Raw genomic sequence first — 19,571 nt, 5'->3', positions numbered from 1 at the left:
GGTGGAAACCATCGTATCACCCTGCCCAAGGTACTTGATGGGCGGGAACCGCCCTGTCCAAAAAGCGTGATGGCTGGGTCGTTAGGTCCATTGTTGTCACCCTGCCCAAGGTACTTGATGGGCGGGAACCACCCTGTCCAAAAAGCGTGATGGCTGGGTCGTTAGGTCCATTGTTGTAGTCCGACGTTATCATGATGCAATCACAAGCTGATTTGCATCCAGGATTGGTAGACAGGATTAGTCCGATGTGGTAGACAGGATTCTTTCCAGTGGCTCTGCTATCAGTTTATCTTTGTTGATTTACATTAAGAGAGACAAACTTCTCGTCTTCCACACCACCCCGTCAATCAAAGATAACAGTGAGAAAGTGGACATAGAGAAAGAAAAGAAAGGAAAGGAAAGGATTTTTAAACAATTTTTACAATACATTTTGATCGCCTAATGGCACGAATCTGTTTTACATCGTCATTAGTTACAAATTGCATATTAGATACTACATGTTGAATCAAATGTATAAAACAGGGAATAATACAGGGTAAAAGGAGTAACAAGGCCAAAACACATAACAAATAATACAACAATTGTTTCATCCACGGTCCTCCTGGGAGCCAGGAGAGCCAGCTCATATCCCATCCCTCCCAAGTTTGGACAGGGACATGTGTTAGCTTCCTCAGTCCAGATGATATTTTCTTTACTACTTTTCCATTGTCATCAATTTGTAGACAGCAGTTAGAATCATTTAATTTCCCACAGACCCCTCCTTCTTCTGCTAACAAATAATCGAGAACCATCCTATGTTGTAGAATGGCTGTTCGCATCTGTGTAGCTTGATCTGCTAATAAATCTAGGGCATGAGCTGTCTCATTGCTGATTACTTCTAAGAGGGCTTGCAGCCTTATGATACGGTTTAAGTTATAGATTGGTTCTCGAGCACCACTAATCCTTTCATAGGGGTTCCAGGTGGCAGGACCATAATATTCAATAATCCTTTGGGGGGTCCATTCACCCTTTCCCCATTGTTGACCACTACCCCTGGTCAAGTGAGTGGAGATGGACCTCTTCCTTTTTCCCAGGTTATCATATACTTTGATCCCCAGGGCATTTCCTTCTCCACCTGGGAGTAAGAAAAACAATGGGTGGATTAGTCCAACATAGCATATCCCAGTCCAATTCCGTGGTAATTTTTTATAGGCCCGGTGCCCACATATCCAATAATGGCCTTTCAGTGCAGTAGTTCCATTTTCAAACAGGCCTGTGGGGGTTGTAGGCATCTGGAAATATGTAGAATTTGTCATGCCCAATGGATTAGGGAAAAGGACATGGTTCCATCTCCCCTCAGGGTGGGCATGACCCACCATTGTACAATACCAAGCACCCGAATCATTTTTCCACTCACACGATTGGTAGAGGAGTGGACCAAATCTTTCTCTGAAATCATATATACGAGACACATTTTCTCTTGACCAAAACCCCTCAAAGTCCTTAACTCCCCCAGTTTTATTAACCCACATCCACCCAGATGTGTGCCTAAAACTGGGTCTTTTCTTTTGGTTTTGTAATCTCAGATTACGATATGTAAATGTCCATTGACATGTACTTCTACCTACAAAAACACCACCAGGTTGTGTGCGGTTTAGACAATAGATTCCTTGGCCTGGATACTGGACTGGCCATGGGGCTGTATCTTCTTCAGTCCAAAAGGTGTTTTTGTCCACTTCACTAAGGGAGCTTACAAGCCATTTGGGAGCTACTGGAGTCGAAACCCAAGGCCATGCTTCGAATCCCTGCGGCCCACCACACACCCAACAGTTCGTAAGGTTGTACACAGAGGACACTTCTTCTGCCAGCTGCATGAATAGATTGGTTACAAGAAACCCCTCATTAGGGTCTGAGGGGGCAGATGCAGAAATATCAAGGGTTAATGCTCCAAGGGTACACCAAAATAGAAAGACAAACATCTTGTTCATATCATAGGGAATATCACATGGATAAAGCAGTTTCCCAGAAGGTCATGCAGATGATCAACAGCTCCACAGGTTCTCTAAGGCAGACCTTGGGTCTTTCACCTAGAAGAAAAAAAAAAGAAAACGGACTCGGTCCATTTTAGGGAACCGGTAGATAGTTATTATTAGAAAGATGGAATAATCCACCTTGTATTAATCTTGAATTCTTTTCCATGAGCATCTTTTGCCCTCCAGGTATATTTATTAATTGGAGTTTCGAGTACCAGGGGTATTGTTCCCACAGTGGGGAGTTCAACCAAAACTGGTTGGCCTGGAGAGTATGAGGGAGATTTGGAATGCTCAAGTATGGTTGGTATGATTTCTGGGGCTTTGGGGCAAAAGGCTGTAATTTTTGGGCATCCGTTTACCCCCCAACGGCAATTAACACTGGTCAATGCTTCCCTTAGCCGCTCAGCCCATCCTGGCATATGAGGTTTAAGAAAGCGTTTTAACAGACCGTTGGTTCGTTCCACGATTCCATTTGCTTGTGGGTAATAGGGGGTATGATATACCCAAGTAATTCCTTCCTGGGTTGCCCACTCTTGAACTGTTTTGGCAGTGAAGTGGGAACCATTGTCTGATTGGATGGACTGTGGTTTAGGGAATGTACCAAACCACCCCTTCAGTGCCTTTACTGTGTTTTCCCCAGTTGCTCTGGCAAATGCCTCAGCCGAGACCAATCCTGACACTATTTCTACCCCGACCAACACATATTGCTTCCCTTCTGATTTTCGGAAAGGGCCAATATAGTCCACTTGCCAAGCTTCCCACAGCCCTTTCCCCTCTCTTAGGTGCAGGGGGTCATGTTCCAGAGGGTGTCTTTCCAAACGGGTGTGGCATTGGTCACAAGCAGAGACACAAGTCTTGCACTCTTCTCTGCTAACTGGCCAACCCCTTGCTTGGGCCTCACAATACAGATCTTTTATTCCAGAGTGTTTTCTTTTCACATGCAGCCATTCTAGCAACCGTTCCCAATTTTCTGTTATTTGGGTGTTTTGCAGGGGAGCCAATCTGGCTAGTTCATCTGCTCTGCCATTCCATTGGCTAGCAGAGGAACCATCCTCTTGGTGGGAGGCCACCCATCCCACTGCGAATTTTCCCTTTTTAGCAATGGCCAGAATATCTTGCCATTTCTCCTTCTGCCATACAGGTATTCTATTAACTTCCCAGTCATTCTCCTCCCAGAAGAGTATCCATTCAGTACAGCCCTTAAATACAGCATAGGAGTCAGTATAGATGTGGACAGGAGAAGTAGATTCAGCCTCATGCTGAAAAACACTCCAGACTGCAATCAACTCCCCCACTTGAGCACTACCTTCCCCTTCAGTAATTATCTGTTCATTGGTATCCACACTGAGTGCCACAGATCTGTACTTCCAGGTCTTCCCTTCCCGCTTAGAGGAGGCATCTGTGAACCATGCATTCAGTATCTGTCCAGAGAATGTAGGTGCTATTTGTATTACGGAGGACGGTTTGTTAGCCTCCCAGTCTGGACCCATTTCCTCCTGGAAGGTCAACATTTTGGTGGTTCCCTCAGATACTGAAAAGATGTCACAGTAGTGCTCTATCTGGGCATACCATTTCCTCACAGAGGCTCTTTGGGCCACCCCTTCAGGTGGTGGTGTTCCTGCCAGAATTGTCTTAATTACTTTGAATGGGCCTCTAAGCACTATTTGTTGCTGTTTAATGGTCTTCTCAGCTTCCCGCAGGGCTAAACTAACCACAAACAAACCCTTTTCCCACACCGTGTATCTTTTTTCTGCATCCTTAAAACTACGACTGTAAAATGAAATTGGTCTGACAGGGGCTTCTGGACCCTTTTGCCATAAGTGTACTGATAAGCCAGACTTAGCAAATCCCCATTCAATGTGCACAGGGTCAGTAGGGTGAATAGGACCAAGAGCTTGGTGGGCAGTGGCTTCAAATATTAGCAGCTGTAATGCTTCTTCGTGGGGCTCTTCCCACTGCCATTGAACGCCTTTGCGTAACAAATCATATAGGGGTCTTGCAATAATTGAAAAATCAGGAATATGTTTCCTCCAAAACACAAGTAATCCTAGTGCATGTTGCAAATCCTTTTTGGATTCTGGCATTTTGATCTGGTCCAGGGAGGAAAGGGTGTCTGGTGGAATACAGGTCATTCCCCCCTTCCACCAGATTCCCAAAAACTTCACTTCACTTGAGGGCGTCTGTACTTTCTCAGGTGGTATTCTCAGCCCCAAATTTTCTAGATGTGAAATTATATTATCCTGGGTTACTCGTACCCCTTCAATATCTTCTCCTGCTACCAGAATGTCATCAATATATTGGTAAACACTGACCCCTGGCTCTAGTTGGACCTTTTCCAGTTCCTGTGCCAGCGCATGGTGGGCAAAAGTGGGTGAGTGCTTAAATCCCTGTGGGAGACGTGTGAATGTGAATTGTTGACCACCCCATGTAAAAGCAAAGCGGTCTTGGTCCTCAGGTTGCAGCGGGACCATAAAAAACATATCTTTCACATCCACTGTACCCATAATCGAGTGTGCTTTCTCCTGTATTGTAGCTATGAGTTCAGCAATATTTGGCACTGCAGCTGTTAGTGGTTCAGTATTGGCATTAAGCCTGCGGTAATCAATGGTCAGCCTCCATGTCCCATTAGGCTTTCGTACAGGCCAAACTGGGGAATTGAAAGCAGAGTGGGTGGGAACCACAATGCCCTGTTTTTTTAAGTCCTCCAGTACAGGCACTATTCCTTCTTTAGCTCCCAGAGGTATAGGATAAGGTTTAACATTTGTCAGCTTTGAGTGAGGTAGGAGAGGTACGGCTTTCAGCAGCCGAATGCTCATTATGGGAGACCCAAAAGACCATTTTCGCCCTTTGTTGTCTGACCAGGTTTTCCCTTTTAAAACGTCAAGCCCTAGGAGGTTAGTTGGAAACTCCCCTACGACCATTGACACCTTAGTGTCCTTATCTTCCCCCGGCAAGCGTAACCGGATGGTTGCTAATGCCTGTGCATGGGTTTGACCCAGGGCGTCTGCTACCAGCAATTTTTGTTTGGAGGGCACCACTCCACAATCAGTAGCATCCTTCGTTTTAATAGCTGAGATCTGAGCCCCGGTGTCTACTAAAAATGTAATAGGAATTTGTTTTGGTCCTACAATGCCAGTGATTAGTAAATCGCCCTGGCCATTTTCGGTGAGCTGACGAATATACATCCACCCTTCACCCCTCCGCCCACCATTGGGGGGTGAAGACTTCAGTTTCCCTGAGGCTGAAAAGAAGGCATGCCTTTATTCTCCTCAGACAGGTCTATTAAGGGGGGTGCAGTGGGCTCAATTTTCTGATTGGGCTCAGGCCAGTTCTTCACAATCACTTCTAATTGTTTTGTGTTTAGCCCATCTATCACTTCTTTGGGGATATTTTTCTTTAGACCTAAGTTCCACCAATATTGCCGGGTATTTGTGTGTTCCCTGCCCCCTGTTCCAAGCCGGCTGGGGGCACGGTTAAACCCCTGGGGACTTGAGGGCAAGTGGTTCAGTTTTACATGCCTCAAGCCCCTAGGGTCAGTTTTTTTAATTTCTTCAGGGATACTATATTGCCTGGCATAGTCTAATAACTCCCTTCCGACCTCCTCCCACGTCCATGGTTTCAAGTCAGGCTGGCTGCCTCCGTGTGCTAAATTATCTCTTAGAGCAGCCTGCATCCTGGAGGAAATTGGGGTATCAGCTATTTCTTTTTGGAGCTGGATGCCTCTTATTTTAAGCGAGTCAGGGAGGCCCCTAACCAGGGCAGTCATTCTGTTTGCGTCTACCAGGAGAGAAAGAGGGGATTCAAAATGATGTTTTAGTTCCCTTTCATATATCATCTGCAGGCATGCAGCCTTTTGCACATTCTCCATTATCTGATTCATCCCTCCCCGCAGAATTAGGGGTTCACCCCTCTCTTTTGGATCAAACCCCCCTGCCCAATAGGCAGCCCTTTGCGTAAGACTCCAGGGTCCACTTCTGTTTTTTGTAGTTAGAAAAACATTATCACCCCAATAGCCCATGGCTTCAGCTTCTGTTAACAGAATCTGATCACCTCCAGTTTTTGAAACTCGCCAGACATATTCCACCTCAGATTCCCCAGCAGAACGTGCAAATTCTTTACGAATTTTGGCCAATTCAGTTGAGGAGAAAGGTGTTTCTTTGGTTGTGATAGTGGGGGTAACCTCCCCATCCTCATATAAAACTTCAGTTTTAATGAGAGGTCTGATATGAGCAGCAGCTTCCTTAGCCGCTGTCAATTCTGCCCGAGGATATATGGGGGCAGGATCCGGGTAATCCCCCTCCTGTTTTGCTTCCAATTGAAGTTTAAGATCTGCTACTACATTTTTTAAAGTAGCCACATGGCTTTGTAGTGCGTCTACTAAGCCCTGCAAAGAGGAAATAGTCTTATTTTCTTTCTCATACCACTCCTCTTTCTCTCTCACTGCAGCTGCTAAACAGGCGCCTAACACTGCACAAATAAAAGCTTTCCCTTTTCCGGTTTTTGCCTTGGCTTCCTTTTGCAGAGCCAAAATACGATCAGCCACACTCTGGAAATTATTCCAGTTTTCATAAGCCCAATCAAGACCTTGTATAGATGGGCGGGCCCCGTGAATTTCTAAAAGGTTAAAAAGCCTCTCACACCGGGCCATCTCTTTTGTTTCACAAAGCATTTCTTAATGGGGCACTAAGTTTCACAGCGGATTCAGATAAAAACACTGTTTGTACCAGCAAAATCTTCTCCAGGAAAAAATGCACAATAGATTTCCCAGGAGAGGTCACACACAAGAAAAAACAACAACAACTTGGGCTTCTCAAGGAAGTCACACTATTTCCCTGAGTGAACCCACACTTGCAAAAGCTTCTTAGCTTTTGTACCTCAATTTTTTTTTGTTACACTAGGATAACAACCTTGTGATTCTTAGGGAAGAGTTACTCTGTTTCCCTGAGCGAACACACACCGGCAGAAGTTTCTCAACTTTTGCTGCAATACTGGGCTTCTCGGGAAAGCCACACTTTACAAATATCACCAACACTGGGTTTCCTAAAAGAGGGTACTGAGAATTCTCGGGGAGGTCACACTATAAAGTCAACAGTTGTACCCCAGATAATCTTCCCCGGGAATGCACACACAAATTTAAAGCAGGGTACAGAGGATTCTCGAGGAGGTCACACTATAAAACCAACAGTTGTACCCCGGATAATCTTCCCCGAGAAAGCACACACATTTAAAGCTTTTGAGAACTCCCACACAGTCTCTCTGAAAATTTCGCTTCGTCCTTCTCCGGCCACTTCCCTCGCGGGCGAGTGGAAACGCGAATCTGGACTCCACTCTCGCTTCGTACTAAAAGTACGTCTCAGGCACACACACACATTTCGGGGTTCTCAGAAATGCAATAATTTTGCTGTGATACTTTTCACTGCACGGGAATCCTGCCGACTACGCCATTAAATGTCAAGGTCCGGAGACATTAGATGTCTCGGTCCGGAGACACAGTTCTTTTAAATATTCCCGTGTTGTGAAATTAAAGGCACAAACGAGGCCAAAGTATCAACAGCTAGGCTATTTATTAGATAAAGTGGACATAAGAAGGGAGAGGGAGAAAATGGAGAGAGAGAGAGAGAGAGAGAGAGAGAGAGAGAGGAGGGAAGGAATTAGAAGGAGAAAGTCAGAAAGAGATTATATTACCAACGGTCAGGGTGGTGAGAGTCCAAGATGCGTTGCGTTGCCCCGTGATGTTATGGTGCCGTCTTCTCTCTTCTTCCTTGACAGTGTCACTCAGGTCTTTTATACAGTTTTTTAGTCCTCAGGCAGGTGTTGGTATGTCAGGTATTCCAGAGGCAAGGAAGTAATCCAGGTATCTGTTCCCCCGGAAATCTTTCTGTGTATCGCTGTGTATGTGGGCAAGATTTTTGGATGGAGGCGAGGGGGGCCTCCGTCCCCCCCCCTCCATTCAGACAAGTCTTCCCACATTCCTTTACACAGGTGGTGGAAACCATCGTATCACCCTGCCCAAGGTACTTGATGGGCGGGAACCGCCCTGTCCAAAAAGCGTGATGGCTGGGTCGTTAGGTCCATTGTTGTCACCCTGCCCAAGGTACTTGATGGGCGGGAACCACCCTGTCCAAAAAGCGTGATGGCTGGGTCGTTAGGTCCATTGTTGTAGTCCGACGTTATCATGATGCAATCACAAGCTGATTTGCATCCAGGATTGGTAGACAGGATTAGTCCGATGTGGTAGACCGGATTCTTTCCAGTGGCTCTGCTATCAGTTTATCTTTGTTGATTTACATTAAGAGAGACAAACTTCTCGTCTTCCACAGCATGGGACAAGCACCACTCCTGCTTGGAGCCATGAGTCAATGCAGCATTGCTGAGCAAGGGCAGGAGTGGAGCCAGATGCTCCTACAGCTTGGAAAGCCATCAGCACAGCACCAGGAATGATGTCACAGTTTATGACTGGCATCAATCATTCCAGTGCATCCATCAGCCCAGACCTGCTCCTGACCTCCCACAAATGCAGGGAAGAGGAAGATTTTCCTTTAGGTAGAACAATCTCATGGCTTCTGGGGAGTGGGCATCTCCAACTTAATGGCCATAGGCAATGTTTTGGCCTTCTCCATGAGCAGCAGATCCTCAAGTCCAATACCCCAGAACAGCACACACTTCATGGCACAGCTTCAGCCAGAAGGACAAAGCTGGTCATTGAAAGTGGCCACTGAACTGGCACACATGATGTCCATGGAGCAGTACCCAGGATTCATGTCACCACCACATTACTCCATCCCCTTCATCACCATTCCATCACTACTTTATTACAAGGGTACATCAGAAGGCTCAGGGCTGAATTGGTCATCATTGTCCTGCAGGGATGAGGCTCAATGTGCCTGGAGAGCTCTACCACTGACTTCTCACAAGGTCTTGGACATGTTTCCACTTGCTTGGTGCTGCCCAGACCAGATTCAGCAACATCTGCTGTTTCTTCCTGCCATCTTGTGGCACAGTAGGACCCAAGAATTTTCTGTATTAGCTTAGAAGTTGTGCATGGCCCTCCTGGAGCCAGTAACAAGGCTGCTTGGGCATGCAGGGAGTTGGTCTTCAACACAGCAGAACAGGGTCTTCCTGTGTCTGGGACACAAGCTGTCTCACTCCATCAGCACTTTTGGGTCCATCCTAGGGCCATCACAAAGAGGTGGGATAGAAAGGATCCTGCTGCCATTACAAGAATGCGAGCTTGAAGCTCATGAGCATTCACAAAAATGCCCTGGTAGGGCTGCAAGGCTATCAAGGTATTGAACAAGACAATGTTGTGACAGTAGAGACATACATCCCAGATTCAACTACCAACTGGACCTTTCCTCAACTCCTACCACAGGTTAGAGCTGTGCATCACCTCACACCATACAGCTCTGCATTCAGGAGCTATTTGGCCCACCAGAAGATGCCCATGGAGGTGAAAGCTTTCCAGTACCACAAAATCAGGTGGGCTAAATGTGACTTCAGGCCATCAGATGTTGCACAGCTACTCCTGCAGCATCCAACAGCAAGATGACCTGCTGTGCCAGAGGGTCACAAGGTAGGCAGGCCATAAGCCACAACAGAGGTATAGAGACATCCTCTATCCCAGGTTATCTGTGCTGAGCAGAGGAAAACTTCCCCTCACCAAAAGAGTCAAGCAACCATCACTCAGCTCCTGGCCAAATACCCAGGAGGGGAAGAGAGATGCTGGTGCTGCACCTGCCTGAGCTGCATGCTGTTTTGTCTCCTTTCTTTGACCCTGAAGAGTGGTTTGAACACCACAGAATCCCAGCATGGTTGGAATGGACCTCTGGGGGTTGTTTAGTGTGCTTCTCCTGCTAAAGCAGGGTCACCACAGCAGTTTGCCCAGGATAAAAGTGCCCAGGTGGATTTGGAATCTTTCCAGGGAAGGACACTCCACAACCTCTCTGGGCAGCCTGCTCTAGGGCTCCACCACCCACAGAGCAAAGAATTTTCTACTTACCTTCAGATGGAACCTCTTGGGTTCCAGTTTGTGCCCACTGCCCCTTTTCCTGTTGCTGAGTACCAGTGGGAAGTCTGGCCCCATTCTCTCACCCCCCACTCTTCAGCTCTTGATGATCTTGATGATCCCCTCTCAGGCTGCTCTTTCCAGGCAGAAGAGCTCCAGGTCTCTCAGCATCTTTGTGGGCATCCACTGGAGTCTGTTTGGTAGTTCCCTGTCCTGAACTGGAGAGCCCATAAGTGGAGCCAGCACTCCAGATATGGCCTCACCTGGGCAGAGGATTACTTTGGGGTCTACACTGGTCCTTTGCAGAGACATTTCCCAGAATCTGAATCTATATCTGGAAGTCCTGTGAAGCTCAAAGCTGGGACAGGAGAGCTCCTTCACACTCCTGCAGTCATCCCATTGCCAGCCCCACCAGTGTAAGTAGCATTGCTCCCCCAAGCAGAAGGCAGGAGGTGAGAGCCCCCATGAGTTCCTACCTTGGTGACCTTGGGAAATTGCCACTGCCAGGAGCCCAGCTTTAAGAACAGCCACCTCCCTCCACCCTTGCCTCAGGTTGTATAAATTTTCTCTAGTGCAACCCAGAGCCAAGCCTGTCAGCCCTTCAATTATGTCCTGACTGCAGATCCAGCTGCTCCACCACATCCCAGCCAGCTCCTTTTCTTGGATCACTTACTGGGAGGGGAGTCCCCAGTAGAGAAATAGCCTGCTGCAGTCCAGGAGAGCAGCAGGGATCAAGTTAAACCCCCTTTTCCTGCTCATTAGCCGTTTGCAGAGGTCCTTGCATCATGTCTGGGGAGCAGCCATCATCTAGCACAAGAGGGAAAAAGTCCAACTGGGGAAGGGAGCTCCATGCTCCAGAACTTAGTGCTGGGACATGATTTGGAAGCTTTTACAGGGATCTCCCAGACAGCAGAGGTATTTGAATTCTCATCTCAACACCAATTAGACTTCCAGGCAGGCCCAGTCCTGGCAGAAGGACATGGATTTTTTAAATTTTTTTTTTTTTTAGCAGGGCCATCTGTGGCATCAGGGGACCAGGGAAATTTGATCCAAGTCCCTGCCCCACCTTGAAGCAGTGAGAATAGAAAATCCAGACCTGACACACACAAGCCACAGACAGCTGCTGCTTGAGTGGAGTCATTATCCACATGTTCATTTCAGTGAAGCAGTTCAACCCCAGGGCAGCTGGTCACGCAATGGTGACATTATCCCAGTTCTCAGGGCTCATCTCCACAGGAATGCAGTGACCAAGGCAAGGAAGCAACTACCCTGCAGTCACCACAACACATCCATGAGCTAGTCTGGTGACACATCAAGGCAGGAGAAGATGTTTTACTAGGCATTTATTCAGGCAAATTTGTGCCTATATACAGATCTCGGCCAGAGAGCTGCATTCGGCCAAGCTGCAAAGTTTTCAGGATACATTTCCACAGACCAAGACCACAAATCCTCTTTCAAGAAGGAACTGTTAAGACTAGGCTACTAAAACCTTCATCCAAGCCACCATCCCCCTTATTATTCCTCATTAGCTTCATCTACCACATCTGCCAAGTCCCTTCCAACCTCCTCATAATCCTTCTCCAGGGCAGCCAGGTCCTCCCTGGCCTCTGAGAACTCCCCCTCCTCCATGCCCTCCCCCACGTACCAGTGCACAAAGGCTCTCTTGGCATACATCAGGTCAAACTTGTGGTCCAGGCGGGCCCAGGCCTCGGCGATGGCCGTGGTGTTGCTCAGCATGCAGACCGCTCGCTGCACCTTGGCCAGGTCACCCCCGGGCACCACCGTGGGAGGTTGGTAGTTGATGCCCACTTTGAAGCCCGTGGGGCACCAGTCCACAAACTGCATGGAGCGGCGTGTCTTGATGGCAGCGATGGCGGCGTTCACGTCCTTGGGCACCACGTCCCCGCGGTACAGCAGGCAGCAGGCCATGTACTTGCCCCGGCGCGGGTCACACTTCACCATCTGGTTGGAGAACTCAAAGCAGGCGTTGGTGATCTCTGGCACAGAGAGCTGCTCATGGTAAGCCTTCTCTGCCGAGATGATGGGGGCATAGGTGGCGAGGGGGAAGTGTATCCGTCGGTAGGGCACCAGGTTGGTCTGGAACTCAATCAGGTCAACGTTCAAAGCACCTTCAAATCTCAGAGAGGCAGTGACTGAAGAGACGACCTGCCCAATCAGCCTGTTGAGGTTGGTGTAGGTTGGATGCTCGATGTCCAGGTTGCGGTTGCAGATGTCATAGATGGCCTCATTATCCACCATGAAAGAGCAGTCCGAGTGCTCTAGGGTGGCGTGGGTGGTGAGGATGGAGTTGTAGGGCTCCACCACAGCTGTGGACACCTGTGGGGCTGGGTACACAGAGAACTCCAGGATGGACTTCTTGCTGTACTCCATGGAGAGCTGTTCCATGAGGAGGGAGGTGAACCCGGAGCCTGTGCCTCCCCCAAAGCTGTGGAAGACCAGGAACCCTTGAAGGCCACTGCACTGCTCAGTCTGTAGCACCAAGGAAGAAAGCAGAAGGACCAAGATAGGAGTTATTTTGGTCTCCTTGGACTTAAATTAAGCTGAAGTGCTGTGTTCAAGCATAAAATTCAAGGCTTTTTTTTTCCTTTTACCCCTGCTTACAAACCCCTTCCAGCTCCAACATCTGGGATCTATTGGGTGCAGCAGCTCTGACATTATCATCTCTTCTAGCAAGAGATTTGCCTGCCCTGAGAGGGTGATATGATGGGTCAGACTCATGACACTAGAAGATCAAGAAGATTAGAAGTCTGAAGGCCTCTAAGTGGTTCCACTTAAAATCAGAACTATTTTTGTGTTAATCAGTGCTCGTGAGCATCAACATGGGTGAAATCTCATACTCCAGAAACTATGAGAGCTAAAGTGAGACACTAGCCAGAAGCTGAGTTGTGTGTTTGCAATGGGATGCTGGATCAGGGTTGACACAGCAGACACTACACCTGTTAGGAGAAAGCCAGCTTGCCTGGACATTTATATCACAGCTGCTTCTTCCCCTGCTGAAAATGAAGGTATCTTTAGTCCCTTGGTTTGCCCCAAGTCCTAACCAGCAAGACACACACACACATGCATCCCATCCTGTTGTTCCAGATCACAGTGGCATGGTCAAGCCAACCAAGGTCTGCTTGTCTCTCTTTCTACCACCTCCCCCACCACTGCATCACTTGATGGCCAGGTCAATAGCAGCCAGAGTGCTAATGCAGAAGCCCTTCCCCAGGGTCATTACCATTTTCTGAGTCCTGGCAACCACAGACTCAATAATCTGCTTCCCAGTGGTGTAGTGGCCCCGAGCATAGTTGTTGGCAGCGTCTTCTTTACCGCTGATGAGCTGCTCTGGGTGGAAGAGCGTGCGGTAGGTCCCAGTCCTGATCAGATCTGAAAGAGAAAGGAGGTCTCACAAGTGTCCCTGTGTGGTAGTTTTTGGCTGTGCCTAGAAAATTTTCCACAGATCTTGAACAGAAATTAGTAGTCAGGAGGGCTGACCTTGAATGTGTTGTTCTTATGGTTAAGTACTAACAGCCACTCTTTGCTCTCTCTTGTCCCATGTGCAGGGAGGGGGAAGCTATTAATAGCCCCCTGGTTTTGTCCAGGGGTGTTCTTTTGCTATTTGTGTGTATATATACATATATATGTAAATATTGTATGCTTCCTACACATTCATTGCATTTCATATTTAGATTGTAGTTTTGCTTGCAAACCCAGCTTCATTTGCTTTCTAACTGAGCTGGTCTGGCAATTTTGTGCTGTGGGGAATTTTCAGCCCACCACACAGTGGCACGAGATCCACTACCTATCAAGTTCCTTGCAGTAATTCAGCTGCATTTTCAAAATGGAGCATCCTCACCAGGAGTTTAAGTGGCCAGCACCACACTTCAGGACAGAGAACAGTCTCCCCCAACTAGTTTCATAGTTTCATTCAGGGTTGGAAGGGACCACAAGGATCATCTAGTTCCAACCCCCCTGCCATGGGCAGGGACACCCCACACTAGATCAGGCTGGACAGAGCCTCATCCAGCCTGCTCTTAAACACCCCCAGGGACGGGGCCTCGACCACCTCCCTGGACAACCCATTCCAGGGTTTCACCACTCTCATGGTGAAGAACCTCCTCCTCACATCCAGCCTGAATCTCCCCACCTCCAGCTTCATTCCATTCCCCCTAGTCCTATCACTACCTGATATCCCAAAAAAACTCCCAAAAAGGTTTGGGGAACCTCCCATGACTTACCAATAACACTGGGCTCCAAGTCAACAAACATTGCTCTGGGCACGTATTTCCCTGAGCCTGTGTCACTGAAGAAGGTTCCAAAGGAAGAGCATAATTGCTCTGAGGATGCATTGGGGGAGATGGTGCCATCTGGCTTGATTCCATGCTCCAGGCAATACAGTTCCCAACAGGAGTTCCCAATCTGGACACCAGCCTGTCCAATGTGGACAGAAATACACTCCCTCTGGAAGGGGATAGGAGAGAAGGATATTAGGACTGCACACTGAAGAATTAGACTAAAGCTGGAGCTTCTGGGTGTCTTTACAGAGCACATAGCCAGCAATCTATAGACAAGAGGAATATTAACCCAGCTTGGTGGCAGTTAGGACATTTTCTCCATAGCAGGCACCCAAGATCTGCTGAGTGAACAAAAACTAAGCGTTAACCCTTCAGAGAGAGGTTTCAGTCTCCCACCAGGGCTGAAGCAGAGGTTAGTCCATTACAGTAAGTCTTTCTGCATCCCAGCACTGTCTTGACATTGCTCAAGAGCCCTGTTCCCAGGAGCAGGCCACATCATAGCTGTTGGCTCCAACTGCTGTTTCTTCTCTTTGCTCATCCTGCCTTGAAGCAGAAGAGAGCACAGAAAGCCTGCCCAGGTCCTTCACCCGAGGCAAGAATGATTTAGGTCACCCAGCCTTAGACAGCAGTGCAAACACTGCCCTTGCTCCCCACCCAGATGGGCAGCAGTAGAAGACCTCTGCCTCTGCTGGGATAAGCTTGTGCTGTTTGGCTTCAGGAGCTGACTGAGTAGTTTCTCATCTCCAATTACACCAGATACAATCACAAAGGGTCATCTGGCTGGAGATAGCTAGAGAAGATCCAAGTGATGATGGGTAGGGACCATCCACCTTCTTCACACAAGACTAACAGTTGTTCCATGAAGCAACTGCTCTTAGCTGGAACTGAAGGGAGAAAACCCTGCACAGAAAGAGTGGCTGAGCTGCTGAACACCTTGACACAGGAGGTTGTGAAAACCAGGCTTTTGGGTTCAGAGAAACGGGAACAGGACTTCTGCTGAAGTTCACCAGGCAGGGAAAACCCCACATCCACTTCAGAAAGCCCTGAGCTACAAGACAGAAAAGTCTCCAATGGGCTTACCCAAGACTTAGACTGTCCTCTCCACCTACTTCTAGGTGTAGACAAGATGCTGGACTGGAGACCCAGCACAGCAACACTAGGATTTTCTTCTTGCACAGGAGGACCCCAGCCAAGCACAGAAACAGGACAGCAACTTCTTGCCCTAGAGTAGAGGGTCCTGTCTAGTGTATCAACCCACAGCCACCACTTGCAGTTTTCCTCCTATACCAGCAGTCCCCGGACAGTCCCATAGCAGGGCCAGAACAGGGATGTAGGGCCAGCCTCCACAAGGAGAGTCCTTCATCCCCAAGCTCCAGAGCAGCACCTAATGGGACGGAGATTGGAGTCAATCCAGCTGACCAATATGATCCAGTATTGTTCCTTTATTGTTCCAGTATTGCAGGCCTATGGTGTGAGTATAGCACAGTAAAGTAAAGCAAAGAAGAAGGGAAAGGAAAGGCAGAAGTGCATAGCTAGGGAACTTATATAAACTCGGAGAGCCTCGTTGGCATGGCTTCATTGGTTCCCTGTGAGTGACCACACATCGCACTATTATCGATTACTGGTCCAACTACTAATGACACGCGAAGTTGTTGATGCAGGTGCATGTCCTGTTGTCCCAAGATAACTTTCTGTGTTTATAGCTACCAACATCCTGTTTTAGTTCCATGCTGCAGGCACAGCACTGTTTTGCTCCACTGCTAGCTGGCTCTGCACTTATGCTGAGCATGGCCTACCACCATGTCAGGCTCTAGGCCTGCACTGCCAGATTGCTCACACTGCTCGTCGCTAGCATTGCCACAAGCACCAGGTGAGCAGCTAGCTCAACCTTGTATCAGAGGCCACCAACAAGACCTTCAAAGTATCATGCAGAGGGACAGTGTCCTGAAAGGGGTATTAGCAAGCCAGCTGAACCGACCATTAATTTAACCTGCCCGGTTGCTACACACCGAGGCCAGTTTTGTCTCCATACAGGATGGAGTCTGGTTCCAACAAGCACTGGGAACAGGGAGGCCAAGGCTGGGAATGAGGGAGACCAGTCATCCAGGGACTAAAGACCATCATCAGGGTGGACAACCAGAGAGGACACTTCTCCAGAGACTCATCGACAATAGACAATTGTAAGAGACAGCTCTCCATCAGAGACCCATTCAGCATTGGACAAAACCTGACTGGACTCAGAGTTACATTGCTCTGATTAAGACCCTGCTATAGACTTAGTGGTTGTTGTATGGTTGTATAACATTGTTCAAAAAATGTCTGTATAGCTAAGTAAATTGCTGTCTGCTATAGGGAGCACATGTAAAGGCAATTAAGTAATAATCATTCCCAGCTTATTAAACACAGAACTGCCCAATGCCATCAGGGTGGAATGTCCTGGAAGAGGCAGTAACAAGCCAGCTAAACCTGTTTGGCCACTGCCCTTTCTCCTCCCTCCCTGTTTGCAGGGTCTGGGTTTGAGGTTGATGAGCCAGTAGACAGGCATTAAGGCTGCCTGGAGGGAGTGGAAGCTGGACCCTGAGCTTCATATTTCAGAGAGGCAACTGCATGTGTCAGAGGCTATGAGGGAAGGAAGGTGCGTGCAGTTTTGCCTGCCATACAACATTTTGGACTGATTGGTGGGATTTGAATAGTTAATGTGCCATTGGGCTGCTCAGTTTTCAAAAAGGGAATTTATAGGGGAAGATTTCAGAGCCCAAGTCTCTCATCTTTCATCCTCTCCCCCCCATTCACTAATGAGATTCAAGGCAGTGACAAGAACCTGCTTTGTGCTCCTGTCTTTAGGGCAATTAGCTTCTTTTGTCTTAGCAGCAGAGCGTTCAGATCTCCACCACAGCACCGTGTCCCCCTCTCTCACTTCCTCTAGTTTTGGATGCTACTCTTTGGATTACAACTACAAACTCAGAGCATTGCTTTATCCAGCAAAGGTTTTGGTAGTTAATGGCTCGGTGGGTCAAAATGCTAATTTACCTGGTTATTTCTACAGTTTTGTGATGGGTTACACCCAGCCTGAAAGCGAGGGAGAGGGGTTGTGAGAGCTCTGCACTCCCCAGAGGGGGATTTTCCCCCTGGGAAACTGAGTTAGTCTGTTCCAATCCCCCTCCCTGTCCAGCAAGCCTATAAAAAGTAAGACACTGCAGCCATTTGCTCTTTTACTTCTGCCTCACTGGGGGGAAAGGACTAAGAGTTGCTGCTGGCTTTCTGGCTCTCTGCCATGTGGTCAGGCCTGGTCTTTTCTCCCTGCTGCATCTTCAAAGGACTGTTGGTTTTGCATATTCTCCCTATCCATCCTTGACCCTTGCGAACCCTTCCTGTTTTATATATATATATAGTTTAAAGAAAATTATCTTTCTACTTCCAATCCACCTCCAAATTATTTCTCAGTAGATTTACTTCCTCCTTCCCCCCCCCCTTATGTCCCTTTCTTTCCTTCTTTCCCCACCTTCCCCCCAGAGGGAGGGAAAGCAAGGGAGGGATTCTCAGTCTTGCCCCCCCATCTGAGCTCTTAAATCCCCCTTGAGGCTCAAACCACCACAGGTTTATAGCGGGTTTACCTGTTGGTTAACTCTGTTGTGAAGCCAGGGTGGTCCATCTCACCACCCAGGGTGGCATTGCTGTTTGTTTTCATCCTTATAAGAGTTTTCTAGCTTGTTCCTCTGTATTCCAAGTTCTGATTTTTTTTTCTAGACTGTTATTCCACTGTTTATTAACATCCTCTTGTGGGTAATTAACCTATCATTGACTGGGCAAACAAACGTGAATCAAATTGGCTTGGAAAAATAAGTGTTGATAGTTAATAAATCCTATTCATATTTTATCATATTTCTGGCTTATCAATTTGATCAAAAACTGTATCAGACAGGCAGGTGTGAAGGCATCGCAGCAAGGTAGACCTCTTTAGGTCAGAAAGTGAATAACAGCCTAGCTCCAGACACCCTCAAGCACAAGCTCTGCACTGCTCAGAAGCCCCTTCTCCAGGGCTCATAATGTTCCTCTAGAGCCTAAAACAACTTTTACCCCTAGAGAAGCCCTCAGCCAGGAGCAAGACACCTTCCCCCAGCTAGGAAAAACAAAACTGCCTCCAGCTTCACCTTCCTACAGAGCTAAGGATGAACAGCCATGGCTGGCAGAGAGCAAACCCAAGCCCCACAGCTACTCACCATGGCTCTGAACCTCCTGGACTTCTCACCACACACACAACCACCTCACTGAAAGCAGACCACATCCCACCCACCCCCTTCCTAGACCTTTTATAGAAGGTGGAGCTGGGCTCTGCTAAAGAGGTGGCAAAGAGGCCAGGTGTTTCTGCTCAGGGAGCTGTAGCCATGTGGGGTCATCAAGGTGCAAGGACTTGCACCTGCAGACCCATGGAGCCTGGAGTTTCTTTGGCTTTGAATCTCCTGGGGATAGACAGAAATTTCATGATGGGTGTGGTGGGTTGGAAGGGTAAGGCCAAGAATCCTCCTCCCTTCCCCCTTGTAAGGTAAAGGGAAAGAAAAAAAAAATTGAAGGGAAAGGAAAAAAAACTCACAAGCTGAATTAGCAAAGCAGTGGAGCTTTATATTTACAAAGCAATGTAGGATATGCAGGGGAATATTTACAAATTTACAATATCTACAATATATACAAAGATATACAATGAAGTAACGCAGAAATGAGAGTAACCCCCCTCGGCAGAGGGGGGTTCCCCACCTCCGCTCTCCCCTCTCTTCCCCCCCTTTCCCCAGAGTGGGATAGAAAGAGAAAGAAAAGAGAGGAAAAAAAAAGTTAAAAGCAGTTTGTGTAAATTGGAAAGGAGTTAATACAGGCCTTTATCGGTTCTCAAGGCCGAAGCCTTGGCAGAAAGCCCAGCACAGACAGAGCTGCAGCACGAAGAAGAGGCGGAAGCAAGACTGACAGAGAAGTGCTGGAAATGCCCAGTTCACTCCCAGTTCCGAAGGTGCTTCCTCCCACTTCACCAATGAAATTAGTTTAGATTATTCTTTCCGTTTACCAACTTCCGTCCACCATATTCCCTTTCTTAAGGGGACAACGTCAACCGGCCACAATGGGGCAGTATCATGGGGCTGCACTGACTTCTCCATCATGGATACCACAAGAAAACTGGGCTCTTTCATCTCCAGGGCAGTGCTGGCTCCTCTTTAACTAGTCCCACAAAAGCTGGGTGCCCTGGAGGACTTGGGGCAGCTGGGGAGA

General features: G+C 47.9%; 2 protein-coding genes across 2 annotated transcripts; both read right to left on the bottom strand.

Moving 5' to 3' along the window:
* Nucleotides 1-5,238: 5,238 nt before the first annotated feature.
* On the bottom strand, nucleotides 5,239-8,240 carry LOC137457282 (uncharacterized). The gene has a single exon (XM_068169118.1). It carries the CDS (start codon nucleotides 6,679-6,681, stop codon nucleotides 5,239-5,241), a length of 1,443 nt encoding a protein of 480 aa, XP_068025219.1. The 5' UTR covers nucleotides 6,682-8,240.
* A 3,105-nt stretch (nucleotides 8,241-11,345) lies between these two features.
* Nucleotides 11,346-18,591, bottom strand: LOC137454393 (tubulin alpha chain-like). The gene is made up of 4 exons (XM_068164439.1): nucleotides 18,536-18,591; nucleotides 14,259-14,481; nucleotides 13,259-13,407; nucleotides 11,346-12,507 (listed from the first exon to the last, which is right to left on the bottom strand). Exons 1-4 carry the CDS (start codon nucleotides 18,536-18,538, stop codon nucleotides 11,533-11,535), a joined length of 1,350 nt encoding a protein of 449 aa, XP_068020540.1. The 5' UTR covers nucleotides 18,539-18,591; the 3' UTR covers nucleotides 11,346-11,532.
* Between the last annotated feature and the right edge of the window lie 980 nt (nucleotides 18,592-19,571).

The sequence above is a fragment of the Melanerpes formicivorus genome, unplaced genomic scaffold, assembly GCF_026170545.1.
Source record: "Melanerpes formicivorus ecotype bairdi unplaced genomic scaffold, bMelFor1.0.p_v2 SCAF_3, whole genome shotgun sequence".
Taxonomy (NCBI): domain Eukaryota; kingdom Metazoa; phylum Chordata; class Aves; order Piciformes; family Picidae; genus Melanerpes; species Melanerpes formicivorus.
Note: the sequence above shows the minus strand (reverse complement) of the source record. Positions and strands in the feature narration are given on the sequence as shown.

What these genes read in the sequence shown, in the direction of transcription:
- LOC137457282 (XM_068169118.1), bottom strand. Translation starts at nt 6,681, where the DNA reads ATGCTTTGTGAAACAAAAGAGATGGCCCGGTGTGAGAGGCTTTTTAAC.
- LOC137454393 (XM_068164439.1), bottom strand. An exon ending in CTTGGAGCCCAGTGTTATTG is followed by an intron (nt 13,408 to 14,258) that starts GTAAGTCATGGG and finishes TTTCTCTTTCAG; the next exon opens with ATCTGATCAGGACTGGGACC. An exon ending in TTGCCAGGACTCAGAAAATG is followed by an intron (nt 12,508 to 13,258) that starts GTAATGACCCTG and finishes TTGGTGCTACAG; the next exon opens with ACTGAGCAGTGCAGTGGCCT.